Consider the following 15,286-nt stretch of genomic DNA (forward strand, 5'->3'; position numbering starts at 1 on the left):
GACACAAAATATGAATTGTGATTATCTCTAGGTGGTGAAATTCATAGTATTTAATTTGTTTTTATATTTTGTTATGATTTTTTAAATGAGAATATAATTGGAAAAACCTATAATTAGAAGAAATCAGAAATCTGTTCCTATTTTTGGTATAGAATTTGGTAAGTTAAAAATGTATGCGAGAAATTAAAAATACAAGTTCATTAACCATGAAATATTTACCCTTTTTTTGTGCGTGAAGTGGAAGTGAAACTGATGGATCTGAAGTGCAGGTTTTGACGTAGACCCCCTGGGTCTTGGGTTGGAATCTAATGGAAAGGCTTTGTTTGCTGGGCAATTAAGAGATTTTCAAATGTACTGAGGCCAGTGTGGCCTAAGGACCTTACGGGCTTTCTGTGTTTTCCTGGCTCCAAGGTCATTACAGAGCCCAGAAGGCACCTTTGTAGGTGTGATGTGCCTGGCATGGTCTCTTAACACTGAATTTTTTTTCTTTTGTAGAAACTTCTATTAAGACAAGCTTTCCCATGACTGTTAAAGTCGACGGTGTAGCTCAAGATGGAACCACGATGTACATTCATAACAAAGTTCACAACCGGACAAGGACCCTCACATGTGCAGGGGTGAGTGTGTGGGGCGAGCCCTACAGTCAGCCCTCAGGCTGCATACACATTTAATTGTAGAAGATAGCATGGTAAGAGGCTTTGAGGAATTGTTCTTAAGTGAGAAAAATGGAGTCGTAGCAAAGATGGCATGAGAAAACTTACTTAATTTTATAGTTGGATACCCTTGAAAATTCTTACAAACGTACACATGCATTCACACATCCATAGTGCGTGCACACATGACTGCCAGCCAGCCTGAGCATACATGGTACTTGTTTTTACTGTGTGTGTGACCTACTGCCCAGTGTGTCCCTAATGAATGTTATGGGCTGCCACCTCATATGAACGTCTGCCACCGGCTGTGGTCACTCGTTTTTTGTTTAGTTTTGTTTTGTTTAGAGACAGGTTTTTGCTCTGTCACCCAGGCTGGAGTGCAGTGGCACAATCACAGCTCACTGCAGTCTCAAACTTCTGGGCTCAAGCAGTTCACCTGCCTTAACTTCCCAAGTAGCTGGGACTACAAGCGTGTGCCACCAGGCCTAATTTTCCATGGTAACTCCTGACTGAGGCTTTGGGTTGTTCCCAGCCGCGTGATGCATGCCCTGATCTGACTGTGTGAAGCTGAGTACCTGGGCCTCTTTGGGGTCAGGGGCCTACCTTTTTGAGCATCTGCCTCAGAGTACAGTATGGCTGACGCATAGGAAACCTGGGGTCCAGAGTGGGGAACGAGCCCTCACGTTTGATTTCATTGGCACTGTATTCTGTTCTGAGTCCAGAGAATCAGAACCAGATCCCTGCTATACAGCAAGGAGTCCACCTCAGACACAACAGGTTATTGGCAGCGTGGAGAACTTGGAGAGCATCAAAACAGGGCAGTGCATTTTCTTATAGGATTAGAAAAGTAATGTCAGAAGCCGCATGGCAAGTAGTTTTCTCTGCTAGGTGTCATGCCAAGTACCGTCCACTCACTGTCTCATTCGAACCTCACAGCAGGTCCATGAAGTAGAAACTACTATTAGAGCCTGTTTTGTAGAAGAAGAAACTGAGGCTTAGAGAGGTCTAAATCATCGCCCAAGGTAACAAAGATACTAAGTGGAGTGCCTGGGATTTAAACCTGTGCCCTTTTATTCTGAAGCTTGTGGCCTTAACCACCATGCATACTGCCTAGTTACTAGTGATACGTATACTGGCCCTGTTTTTCCTAGCAAGAAAGAATTCAAGGACTGGGCCCGGTGGCTCATGCGTATAATCCCAGCACTTTGGGAGGCCAAGGTGGGAGGATCATGTGGGACTGGACTCTCATTCTGCATCCAGGGACTGAGTCAGCTTCCAAAGTGTATTTTCCCCATCTATAAAGTTGGGATCAAGCCTTCCTGCCTGCCCTAGGAAAGCAGTAAAGATCAAGGTGAATAACATGTGTGAGTGTGCCTTATGTGTACAGCATGAGGCATCCCTTCATCCCCCATTTGAGGCCTCTGTGCAGGAGGGGTGTGATCAGTACTGCTGAAGGGATAACAGGTCTGAGTGTCAGACAGGACCATGGCCCAAGAAGCTGCTTTCTTCCCATACGAGGGCCTGGCGGCCACTCCCACCTGGAGAGCTTGATGACACCCACCTTGTTGTGCTGCCTCTCAGATTGAGGGTCAGTGGACCATTAGTCAGGGGTTGCTTATTTGGAGCTGGTGAGACCCATCGTCCTGGTTTGCCTGCACTGAGTGGTTTCTCAGCACCCGGGACTTCCTGTTTTAAAATCGGGACAAGTGGGTTGCCCTACCTAAAGCCTTTGCTTCAAGCAGGGCCAGGCTGCCAGGGTACTGGCTGGCCTGCACTTGCTTCTTGGATGTGGCCACCGTGCTGTGCACCTTGAGAATGGCCCTTCAGTGCGTCTTCATGGTTTCCTCCCTCTTCATTGTTGGCCCTACCTCAGTTTATACTGTATCACCCCTTAGGAATATCTTCCTTCTGTTCCCTGTCTACTCAGGTCTCTCTCTAACCCTACAAGGAGCATTGCCCTGGCTTTAAAAAACATGGAATTTTTACATTACAGAGATATTTAGCACCCTCTTACATACTTTTTTTTTTTTCTTAAACACAGTCTTGCTATGTTGCCCAGGCTGGCTTTGAACTCCTGGGCTCAAGCAATCCTCCTGCTTCAGCCTCCCAAGTAGCTAGGATGACAAATGTGCACTGCCGTGCCTGACTTGCTTTTTTTTTTTTTTTTTTTTTTTTTTGCTGTAAAGAAAAGCCATTGTCTGACGTAGGTAGCAAGGCCTTCCACACCTTGCAGGTGAGAAAGCTGTGGTACCATCACGTGATTTTCAGAGGTACATCATAGTCAGCAGCAGAACCGTGGTTTGAACTTGGGATGCCAGAATCTTTAGTGTAGTTTTTTTAAACTCATAAGTATATGCAGCCTGAGATACAGCTCTTTTGTTAATTAAAACATCCCTGAAAAGTGAGACAAATTCTTGAATTCGCAAGACATGTTTGTCTACCCAGCAAAAATGTATTTACAAATTTTAAGCCATCCCTTCCTGCATAGTCCTTAGCCACCCCTGCCTCTGCACCTCATCCTGTGACCCGACTGCCGGAGGGGAAAGGTGAATTTAGTTTTGCTGAGAAGGTGGACAACACACTTGCCCAGAGGGCAGGCAGGAGATTCTAATGAGAGCTGATCAGGTGGAAAGGAAGCCTTGGCTTCCCTTTCCAATGTGATGAAAATAGCAGATGACCTGTGCTTCTGGCATAGGAGAGTGGGAGGTGGGCGCCTTTAGCCCCTTTGCAGGGCAGCCCCTCCTTGCGGGGCACTGTGGGCTTCGGTGCAGGCCCAGGGCTGCCAGTGGGCTGAAGTGTTTTGTGAGTTGAGATGGTGACCTTGGTGCTGCCTTCAGCCCCCTGCACACTCCGCTCCTCTCTGCTTTCTCCCCGTTCCCTTAGGTCAGCACCCCACCGTGTTACCCAACTCCACTCCTCGTCCTCCTCCCTGACAGTTGTCCTCTTGTCTTTTTGTTTGTTTGTTTTTGAGATGGAGTTTTGCTCTTGTTTCACAGGCTGGAGTGCAATGGTATGATCTTGGCCCACTGCAACCTCCGCCTCTCAGGTTCAAGGGATTCTGCTGCCTCAGCCTCCTGAGTTGCTAGGATTACAGACGCCCGCCACCACACCTGGCTGATTTTTAGTAGAGACGGGATTTCACTATGTTGGCCAAGCTGGCCTTGAACTCCTAGCCTCAAGTGATCGGCCTGCTTTGGCCTCCCAAAGTGCTGGGATTACAGGCATGATCCACCATGCCTGGCCACCCTCTTGTCTTTTTAAGGCTGCTGTATAAAACCCACACCTGTTTTCTTACCTGACCTCAGACATTCGAGGCTTGACCAGTCATTGGAGTGATGCACTATTAGAAAGCCAGAGAACCACCCATTTGCTCTGGGCAGCAGCAGGATGGTGGAGAGTGACATTCCGAAAGGCAGGGCCGGGGCTGAGCTTGCTGGGGAGGAGTGGCCGGCTCTGTGTGCGTGGCCAGTGGGTGCACCTCTGTAGCCCTGCATGAGGGTTTGTCCTCCCTGCCACTCCGGAAGGGGATAGCAAAGCAGAGGAGACCTGGCTTTTAGTTCTAAAGGACAAAAGGAAGGAGCTCTTGACAACAGTGGAGCACACATATCTGCACATCCGCACTTGCTGCTGTGCACACAGCCTTTGCTTTGACTCGGAGTGGAGGGTGGAGGGTGCAGGATGGAGAGGAAAGAGGGCTGCATGTACAGAGTGACAGGTTAAAAGGAGAGAAAGAAAAATACGTAATTCATTCTGTTTATTACTACAACAGTCGCAAAATTGGGCCAGGGAGGACAAATTAGGTCGCGGCGTCCGCGTTGACGTGTCTTAGCTTACGTTTCCCCCGTGTTCTAGTGTTACATATTTATGGAAATGTCAGGCTTGCATTGCACTGTTAACTTTCTTACACAGTGACTTATTTTCAGTCATCCGAAGTAGAAAAGATTCTAATTGGTGTAAATCATATATTATGTTTCCGAAAATACCTTTTGGTTCATTCTTTCTAGGAACTGTTTGGCTGGCATCTGACTTTCTCTGGGCTTTTGGAGAGTTCTCTGGAGACGATGAGTTCTGCTCATCTGCTGAAATGGGTTACTTCCTGGGTTATTTGGTGGGAACGTGAGTCTTGCTTTCTTTAAAGGCAAATCTTCCTGTGTATTTGCAGAAATGTGCAGAGATTATTGTGGCTCACCTTGGCTACCTGAATTACACTCAGTATACGGTGATAGTGGGATTTGAACACCTGAAGCTCCCCATCAAGGGAATGAACTTCACGGTAAGTATACCAGCTGACTGCACGTTTCCATGGCTCATGTTCTAGTTCCCATTCTTTTGCTCAATGATTGAAATACATCTCAACATCTAAATAATGTTAATTTGGAAAGTGGAGGACATGTAAAGTTTTTAAAAATTATAGGAAAACTACAGTTTCTTAAGTATATGGAACCAAGAATAGATTCAATAGCATAGAGACAGGGCAAACCTTAGGTATCTTGAGATTTAGAAAAGAGAGTGTATAGTGTGTTCAGCTGCAAGGCAGTGAAGGGGTTAGCAGGTATACCCTCCTGCAGACGCAGCACCCCCTTCTCCGGCCCCTGTGAGTGGTTGTCAGTCTCTGCCTGAACTGCCAGTGAATGGGAGGGCACTGTTCTAATTGTTAGACTGTCCTTTCTTGTGTCCAGCTGAAATCTCCCCTTTCCACTCATTAGGAGTCAGTAGAACCAGCGTAGTGACGAGGAGAGGGGATTTGGACTGGACGGTGAGCTGGGTTCTCGCCCTACCTCCATCATTGACCATGTGATTTTGTTGAACCTGTTTTCTTACGTGTAAAATAGATGCCTCATAGAGCTGTGAATATTAAATGGAGATATTAATGGATACCTTCAAAAAAAAAAAAAAAAACAACAGCTTTATCAAAGTAGAAAGTTTGCCCTTTTAGTGAAAGCATACATTCAGTGGTTGGTTGGTTGGTTGGTTGGTTGTTTTGAGATGGAGTCTCACTCTGTCACCAGGCTGGAGTGCAGTGGCTGTGATCTTGGCTCACTGCAACCTCCACTTCCCGGGTTCAAGCAGTTCTCCTGCCTCAGCCTCCCAAGTAGCTGGGATTACAAGTGCGTGCCATCACGCCCAGCTAATTTTTATATTTTTAGTAGAGACGGAGTTTCACCATGTTGGCCAGGATGGTCTCGATCTCCTGACCTGGTGATCTGCCTGCCTTGGCCTTCTAAAGGCTGGGATCACAGGCATGAGCCACTGCGCCCGGCCCATTCAGTGGTTTTTAGCACAGTCACAGAGTTGTCCAGTCATTCTGGTACCAGAACATTTTCATTGCCTCTTAAAGAAACCTGTTAGTAGTCATTTCCCATTCCCTCCCCACAGTCCTTGGCAATCACTAATGTTCTCTCTGTCCCCATGGATTTGCCTGGTCTGGACATTGCATGTGAATGGAATCATGCAACGTGTGGTCTTTGGTGACCAGTGATGTCTCAAGGTCCATCCAGGTTGTCGCGGGCTCAGTACTTCACTCCTTCATTTTGCTGAATGATATTTTGTTGTATTGCTAGACCACATTTTGTTGATCTGTTCATCAGTTGACAGGCATTTGGGTTGTTTCCCATTTTTTGGCTGTTGTGAATAATGCTGTTGTGAACTACACAAAATGAGTTTTCTCCTCTGTCTACCTTATAGCCCTTTGAAGGCGGCCGTCTCCTCCCCTCTGAAATTGTTCTTTTCTTTCACATTGTGCTGGGGATGTGACTCTGCACCCCTCTGGCTCCAGGTTTCCTTCCTGAAGCTGCCCCAGTCACCCGGCTGCAGCGGCAGGTGTTCCTGATGTGGAAGGAGCAGGTGGCCCTGGGCTGTGCTGCTGGGACACCTGAGCTGGCTCGCTGTCACTAGTGGCCTCTTCCTTTCGGCCCTTTGCCTCAGCCAGCCTTTCCAGATCTTTTGGATCTGAATCTGGGGTCTGGTCTTTGCGGTCTGAGTGATCTCCTGGATCTTTGTCCTCAGAGAATCTGATTAGTATTCTGCTTGTGTCCTCTGGTTCATGGTGCCGGCGGGGAGGGATCCCAGATGGGGTCTGAGGCAGGTGCACTGAGCTTAGGCATACTTTGATGTAGTCCTTTGCTAACCATCTGTGCTTTAGACTTCGCTATTTCAGAATCATTCTGATTCAACAGTGCAGACAAACAAGGGACCTCTCCCTTCCATCATCTACTTTATTAGAACATCATCTCCTACAAGCCTTTTATGGTTCTCAGCACCTTTCTCCAGAGGCTGTAGTTTATCCTGACCCTATTCCGTGGGTGTGGGCCACTGTTTTATTTGCCTTTGTGGATTTTGTCCTTCCATCTTTTGTATCTGTTTATTTCCTCTTAAAGTTGTTCCTGAAGAATTTGGTACATATCTTAGGTAAACTAGGTACATGCCATTCTGCCATTGCTGATGGAAGGCAAGTGATACAATATTGTTGTGGGGCTCAAAAAGGAATGGGTTCAAAAGACGTTACCGTGGGAACCACTCACCTTGAATTACAGCACAGCCAGAGCCTCATTTCTGGTGGCACTCTTCAGCATCTGGAAAGACAGTCCTTAAGACCCTTGGAGATTTGTTAAGGATGTCACCAAAGATTTTTCTGCGTTTTTGTACATTTCATTTCCCCAGCAGCCAGCATAGTGCCCGGCGGCTGCTAGGCTTGCAATAGATATGTATTGGTTGAATGAAAGAACAGCAATACAGCACCTTACAAATTCAGAAATTCACGTGGCAACAGACTTCTGAAATTATGTTCATCCTTGCTATAAACCAAAGATTAGAGAGTTCAAGAATGAATGCTTTTTTTTTTTTTTTTTTTTTTGAGACGGAATCTCGGTCTATCACCCCGGCTGGAGTTCAGTGGCATGATCTCGGCTCACTACAACCTCTGCCTCCCGGGTTCACGCCATTCTCCTGCCTCAGCCTCCCGAGTAGCTGGGACTACAGGTGCCCGCCACCACGCCCGGCTAATTTTTTGTATTTTCAGTAGAGACGGGGTTTCACCGTGTTAGCCAGGATGGTCTCAATCTCCTGACCTTATGATCCGCCTGCCTTGGCCTCCCAAAGTGTTGGGATTACAGGTGTGAGCCACCGTGCCCGGCCATGAATGCCTTTTTTTAACCAATCAATCTTCATAGTTTGGGATGGGAGCAGTAGCTTATGCCTGTAATCTCAGCACTTTGGAAACTCGATGCAGGAGGCTTGCTTGAGCCCAGGAGTTGGAGACCAGCCTGGACAGCATAATGAAATCCCATCTTTGTTTTTTTGTTTTTGAGACGGAGTCTCACACTGTGTCTCCCAGGCTGGAGTGCAGTGGCGCCATCTTGGCTCACTATAACCTCTGCCTTCCAGGTTCAGGCAATTCTCCTGCCTTAGCTGTAATCACTAGTAGCTGGGATTACAGCTACTAATAGCTATAATAGTTTACCATGCCCTGCTAATTTTCATGTATTTAGTAGAGATGGGGATTTACCACGTTGACCAGGCTGGTTTCAAACTCCTGACCTCAGGTGATCGGCCTAGCTGAGACCACATCTCTAAACAAAATTTTAAAAGTTAGCCATGCGGCCGGGCGCGGTGGCTCAAGCCTGTAATCCCAGCACTTTGGGAGGCCGAGACGGGCGGATCACGAGGTCAGGAGATCAAGACCATCCTGGCTAGCACGGTGAAACCCCTTCTCTACTAAAAAATACAAAAAACTAGCCGGGCGAGGCGGCGGGCGCCTGTAGTCCCAGCTACTCGGGAGGCTGAGGCAGGAGAATGGCGTAAACCCGGGAGGCGGAGCTTGCAGTGAGCTGAGATCCGGCCACTGCACTCCAGCCTGGGCGACAGAGCGAGACTCCATCTCAAAAAAAAAAAAAAAAGGTTAGCCATGCATAGTGGTGCATACCTGTAGTCCCAGCTGCTAGGGAGGCTTAGGTAGGAGGATCACTTGAGCCTGGGAGTTTGAGGCTGCAACGAACTGTAATCACACCACTGCACACTCCAGCCTCGGTGACAGAGTGAGACCCTGTCTCACAAAAAAAAACAATGCAAATATTAAAAATAACAAATAAGATAACATGGTGGGCGAAATGCTAGGACACAAGTTTTCTCATACACATGAATAGGGGTGTAAACTGATTTAACTTTTGGGGTAATTTAGCAGCATATAAAAGCCTCTACTTCCATGTTCTTTTTGACTTAGTAATTCTAATTCTAGAAATTTATACTAAGGAACTGGAAACATATACAGTGATTTATGTTCAACCCTATTCCTCAGAGTAAGAAGTTGGGAGCAATCTGTATTTCAGCAGTAGATTTCTGGTTAAACAATTAGTTCTGTAGCTACTAAAATAGTAAGTTAATAGGATAACTAGCACAAACTATATATTGATTTAAGAAAACAAAAGCGCATGAATTAGAAGTGTTTCTGTTGCAGAAAACTAGATGTCTAGAAGGCTGTCTCTGGGTGGTGGGATTAATGTTTAATTTCTTCTGTGTTTTCCTTTATTTACCGTGATGAATGTTATTTTTATTACCCGAAAAGAAAATTATTTGAAAACAAAACAAAAACTCCTGAGGCAACTAATACTGAAGGGGGAAGTCCTGGGCATATGCCAGAATCCATCCCAGAACCTCAGGTGCTGGCGAGCCCTGCGTGCTGTTTCTTCTGTTGTGACTCAGTATCCTCGGAGAATCACATAATCAACGTTATGCTGGCAGCTTGTAGAGAGATGCACTAAGAAATTAGAGAATTGTATGCAAAATGTTTCTATGTCTTTTATAAAATTGTTGTTGAAGACATTGTGTTGTGAACTTTAAACCTCCAAAATTTTTTCCACATTATTATTTTTTAGAGCAATTTTAGGTTCACAGCAAAATTAAGAGGAAGGTACAGAGATTTCCTAAATGCTCTCTCCTCCTACACATGCACAACCTCCCCCATTGTCAACATCTCGCACCAGAGTGGTACATTTGTTACAGTTAATGAACCCACATTGACACACCACCCAGAGCCCACAGTTTACATAAGGATTCCCTCTTGGTGGTGTACATTCTGTAAGATCCACTATTTGTAGTACCATAGAGGTTCGTTTTAGTGCCCTGAAAATCCTTTGTACTCCACCTATTCATCCCTCCCTCCTCAGACCCCTGGCAGCCACCTGTCTTTTTACTGTTTCTATGGTTTTGCTTTATTTATTTATTTATTTTTTTGAGACAGTCTGTTGCCCAGGCTGGAGTGCAGTGGTGAGATCTTGGCTCACTGCATCCTCCGCCTCCCAGGTGCAAGTGATGCTCGTGCCTTAGCCTCCCGGGTAGCTGGGATTACAGGCGCATACCACTACGCCCAGCTAATTTTTGTATTTTTAGTAGAGACGGGGTTTTGCCATGTTGGCCAGGCTGGTCTCGAACTCCTGACCTCAGGTGATCCGCCCACCTCGGCCTCCCAAAGTGCTGGGATTACACACGTGAGCCACTGTGCCAGGCCATGGTTTTGCTTTTTCCAGAATGTCATCTAGTTGGAATCATATAGTATGTAATTTTTTCAGATTGACTTCTTTCACTAAGTTATTTGCATTTTAAGTTTTTTCCATGACTTGATTGCTCATTTCATCATGGAATAATTTCATTGTCTGGATGTACTGCAGCTTGTTTGTCCATTGGCTGAAGGACAGCATCTTCATTGCTTTTATGTTTTGACAGTTATGAACATAGGTACTATAAACATCTGTATACAGATTTTTCTGTGCACATAAGTTCTCAACTTCGTTTTTGTTGTTGTTTCTTTGAAATGGAGTTTCACTCTTGTTGCCCAGGCTGGAGTGCAATGGCACTCAGCTCACTGCAACCTCTGCCTCCTGGGTTCCAGTGATTCTCCTGCCTCAGCCTCCCAAGTAGCTGGGATTACAGGCACCTGCCACCGTGCCTGGATAATTTTTGTATTTTTCGTAGAGACGAGGTTTCACCATGTTGGCCAGGCTGGTCTCAAACTCCTGACCTCAGGTGATCCAGCCTCTCAAGGTGCTGGGATTACAGGAGTGTGCCACCTTGCCTGGCCTGTATGTTTTCAGTTTCTTTGGGTAAGTACCAAAAAGCAAAAACAGAATTCCTTTTGCTATTTGTTATAATGCCTTTTATTAGAGAGTGAAAGCCATGGGATGCATTACATTTTTTCTCGGTCCTGGCTGTCAGAAATTTCAAAAATCAGTTTTTTGCTGAATTGTACTAATTACTAACATCCTGATATGGATTTCTGGTATAATTATCTGCATTCTTTCTTCACTATTTTGCCTTTTAAAACACTTTAAAAATTATTTCTATCTAATCTGGCTTTTTATTATAAGCTGCTTTCATTTCTTTTTGGAAGTAAACAAGTATTATAATAAGTAGACACTAATAGTATTTTAGTGGTGTTACTACACACCCACCAGAATGGCAGAAATAAGACAGAATATGCCGAAGCTGGCAAGGATGTGGGGCAGATGGAGCCCTTGCCCCTGCTGGGGAGCATGTAAACTGATACAGCAGAAATGCGTATGTATATTGACCGAAAGACATGTATTTAGATATTCACAGCAGCATAATTCTTAATAGCCAAACTGTAAACTGTATACTAGCAGCAAAATGAGTACATAAATTCTGCTATATTTGCATAATGGAATACTATACAGCAAGGAGAATGAACTTTCACAGCTTCACGTAATGTTATGGAGGACTTTCTGAAGCATAATGTTGAATGAAATAAGCTAAATACAAAACAGTACAGAGCGTATGATTCCATTTATATAAATTACAAAAACAGGCGAAACTAACTGACGCTGTTCAGTCAGGGTTAGTGGACCTCGGGTAGGTTAGTGGCTGGAAGGGAGCATCAAGGGAGGGGCTTCTGGGCTGCTGGCGATGTTCTGTGTCCTGGTCAGAGTACCATTTACACAGGTGTGTTCAATTTGTGACGTTCATTGAACTGTAATTTAGGTTACCTGTCCAATTCTTTTTTCTTTTTCTTTTTTTTTTTTTTTTTTGAGACGGAGTCTCGCTCTGTCCCCAGGCTGGAATGCAGTGGCGTGATCTCGGCTCACTGCAAGCTCCGCCTCCTGAGTTCACGCCATTCTCCTGCCTCAGCCTCCCGAGTAGCTGGGACTACAGGCTCCTGCCACCGTGCCCAGCTAATTTTTTGTTTTTTTAGTAGAGATGGGGTTTCACCGTGTTAGCCAGGATGGTCTTGATCTCCTGACCTTGTGATCTGCTTGCCTCGGCCTCCCAAAGTGCAGGTGTGAGCCACCGCGCCCGCCCGATACCTGTCCAACACTTAATACACGTTACCTTCAGTAGGAACTTAATGGTATACGGTGTGCCTGACAAATTGGAGCTGCTGCCAGTGTGGCCGCATGTTTCTTGAGACAGCTCTTGCTTCTTCAGCAGTACTGTGTGTGGCTGGCCATACTGACACAGTTAACCTTTGAGAGTTTCTGTTACTTTTGTTTGGCATTTCTTTGGGAAATCTTTGGCCTTTGGAGTTCTGAGTTCTGCGTTGCTGGAGTCAGGGCTCCATTTCACTGAGCCTGGTGGTGCCCTTGGCTCTGATGAAGGAGCACCAGGACCACACGGACACCCTCCCCTGGTGCCACTGTTTGTTTCACTAACCAGCTCTTCCTTGTTGATGACAATCAAATTCAGGGTAAAAATGACCCTGGTTGCTTCCTGTATTAGTCAGTTTTCATACTGCTGACAAAGACATACTCAAGACTGGGAAGAAAAAGGCGTTTAATTGGATGTAGAGTTCCACATGGCTGTGGAGGCCTCAGAATCATGGCGGGAGGCGAAAGGCTCTTTTTACATGGCAGCACCAAGAGAAAATGAGGAAGAAGCAAAAGTGGAAACCCCTGATAAACCAATCAGATCTCATGAGACTTACGCACTATCACGAGAATAGCACGGGAAAGGCTGGCCCCCATGATTTAATGACCTCTCCCGGGTCCCTCCCACAACACATGGGAATTCTGGGAGATACAATTCAAGTTGAGATTTGGGTGGGGGCACAGCTAAACCGTATCATTTCCCTAATGTACTGAGAGAAAATTGTCACCATGCATCCAGCATGTTCAGATGAGGCTCTGTTTTCAGTGGAAGGTGTCTGTGCTGAGCAGATGTCTAGATGGTCGATGGCCCTTTCCTGCCTGAGCCTGTCGTGTGGGCTGTGTCTTCCATCTGGCACTGTTGTCGATGCCATCTCCCTTTAACTCAAGAAGCTGATTTCTCTCTCCTTTTGTTCTCAACCCCATTTTCCATGAACATTTGGTTCATTGGTTTCTACTTAAATGTTTATCTTTTTGAAGTAGAATGGTATCTTAGTTTATGCTGCTGTAACTGTACACCACACACCGGGTAATTTATAAATAATAGAGATTTATTCCTTACAGTTGTGGAGGGCTAGACAAGGTCTCACTGTGTTGCCCAGGCTCGAACTCCTGGGCTCAAGCAATCCTCGCACCTCAGCCTCCAAAAGTGTTGGGATTACAGGTATGAGCCACTGCACTGCACCCCTCTATCCCTTTTATAAAGTGCAAATCCATTCATGAGGGCAGAGTCCTTATGACATAATCACTTTCCCGAATTCTCCACCTCACAGTACCACCATAATGGGGGCTAAGTTTAAACATGAATTTTGGAGGGACAAATTCAAACTGTACCAAGTGGTGATCTTTCTCTCTATCCCTCTTGTTATCAGCTCTTACTCTTCGGAGTACATCGTGCCCACACCCATTGCCACGTTCAGGCCATGAGACCACTCACTAGGTCTCACTGGCACTTGTGGGATGATGCTTACCTCCTGTGTATTTTGTAAAGGTGGTTTCATCGGTATATGCAGTGACCTTTGACACCACAAAAATCACTTGTACTCACTTTTTTGTTCTCTTCTCCTGAGATTTTGCAGGCACCTTCTCTGGGCACGTCACAGGCGTCATCCTCAGCACCCTGGGTCCTCTTGGTTACTCTGGGCATTTTTTCCTCTGATTGTTTTTCCGGCTGACTTTTGAGTGACATTCTGTGGCCAGCTGTTCACGTCTCATTTCCTCCATTTTCCTCTAAGCCATGACCTTTGACTGGTGCGTGAGATGAAAACAGCAGCTCACGTTCCGGAGTCCTTCAGGCTGTTCCCTGGGGGCGCCCTGTGGTTTCCCAGGGAAACTGAGAGGAGAGCGCCAAGCCATGCTTTCCTGAGTGTTGCCCGGCTTCTCGGACTTGTGCTTACTGTACTTCCCTGAGTGCCACCCGGCTTCTTGGACCTGTGCTAACTGTGCTTTCCTGAGTGTCGCCCGGCTTCTTGGACCTGTGCTTACTATGCTGTCTTGAGTGCCGCTTGGCTTCTCAGACCTGCGCTAGCTACATCGTTCTCATTTCCAGCCTCCCAGTATTCCTGGACAGTGCATTTCATGTTTTGTTTTGTTTTGTTTTGTTTTGTTTTGTTTTGTTTTGTTTGTCGCCCCGGCTGGAGTGCAGTGGCGCTATCTTGGTTCACTGCAAGCTCCACCTCCCAGGTTCACGCCATTCTCCTGCCTCAGCCTCCCGAGTATCTGGGACTACAGGCGACTGCCACTGCGCCTGGCTAATTTTTTGTATTTTAATAGAGACAGGGTTTCACCATGTTAGCCAAGATGGTCTCGATCTCCTGACCTCGTGATCCGCCCGCCTTGGCCTCCCAAAGTACTGGGATTACAGGCATGAGCCACCGTGCCCGGCCATTTCGTGTTGTTTTAAAACATGGGCACCGAGGCTGTGAATCTGAAGCCGGGCCCCCAGCCCGGGCACTTTGCTGGGTGCTGCACAGGTAACTGTGACACGTCCCTCACTGCGTCTGTTTCTGTGGTTGTCCATTCAGAGGACTCTGAGGATGTGAGGAAACGTTTGTTCTGCACCAAAGAGCCAGTCAGCTCCTGGAAGCCTTTTACTGGTCACATTTTTGTTAAACTCACTTATTTCGTGCTGCATGGGATTTGACATCACCCGTGCTTGCACGGAGGACAAGGTTGTGCTCAGCAGATGTGGATGGATGGATGGGCGCATAGGAGATGTAATCGGGGAGGAGTGGCCCAGGGTATGGTGTGGGCACTTGTTCTAAAGGTAACTTTGTGGCGTCACAGGGCAAGTTCTGGCTCTGAAAGGACAAAGACAGCAGCTTTGTGATGCCAAAGGGACCTTGACATCAAAGCTTGAGTACCAAGTGACAGTGCTTCAGATTTCAAAGGGAATGTCTAAGCCAGGGTATTTTCTGGGAACTGTACTTTTTATTTCATTTTACTTATTTTACGTTTTAATTTCAAAAATGTATTTGGAGGTTTAAAAATAAACACAGAACAAACAAAACCCCCAAACCCAGTTCCCTAGAGTTGGGTCCACACAGTGGACCTGACAGTGCCCACAGGACGGGACGGGATGACCTCTGCTTGGACACCTGTGCGGCGCTGGCTGGGCTTGCTCCCTGTGGACCTTCTGGCCCCAGCTCACGGGATCCAGCGCACCTGGAGGCCGCTGTGTGTCATGGAGGGGCCAAGGCCCTACTCTCGGGGCTTCCTGCAGTTTGCTTGGGAAGACACAGCCTTTCAAGCCCTTGGCACAAA

The 15,286-nt window shown here is 46.4% G+C and overlaps 1 protein-coding gene across 7 annotated transcripts in view; it reads left to right on the forward strand.

Annotated features, from left to right (window-relative positions):
• Nucleotides 1–15,286, forward strand: part of LOC105478745 (transmembrane protein 181) — a 109,748-nt gene that overhangs the window by 56,357 nt on the left and 38,105 nt on the right. For all 7 annotated transcript variants that reach the window (XM_011736362.2, XM_071096659.1, XM_071096657.1 and 4 more), the window contains 2 exons: nt 496–617; nt 4,816–4,926. In XM_011736362.2, the coding sequence (XP_011734664.2) occupies nt 496–617; nt 4,816–4,926 (233 nt within the window). The remainder of the gene's footprint in view (nt 1–495; nt 618–4,815; nt 4,927–15,286) is intronic.

The sequence above is a fragment of the Macaca nemestrina genome, chromosome 5 (genome assembly GCF_043159975.1).
Source record: "Macaca nemestrina isolate mMacNem1 chromosome 5, mMacNem.hap1, whole genome shotgun sequence".
Classification (NCBI taxonomy): Eukaryota; Metazoa; Chordata; class Mammalia; order Primates; family Cercopithecidae; genus Macaca; species Macaca nemestrina.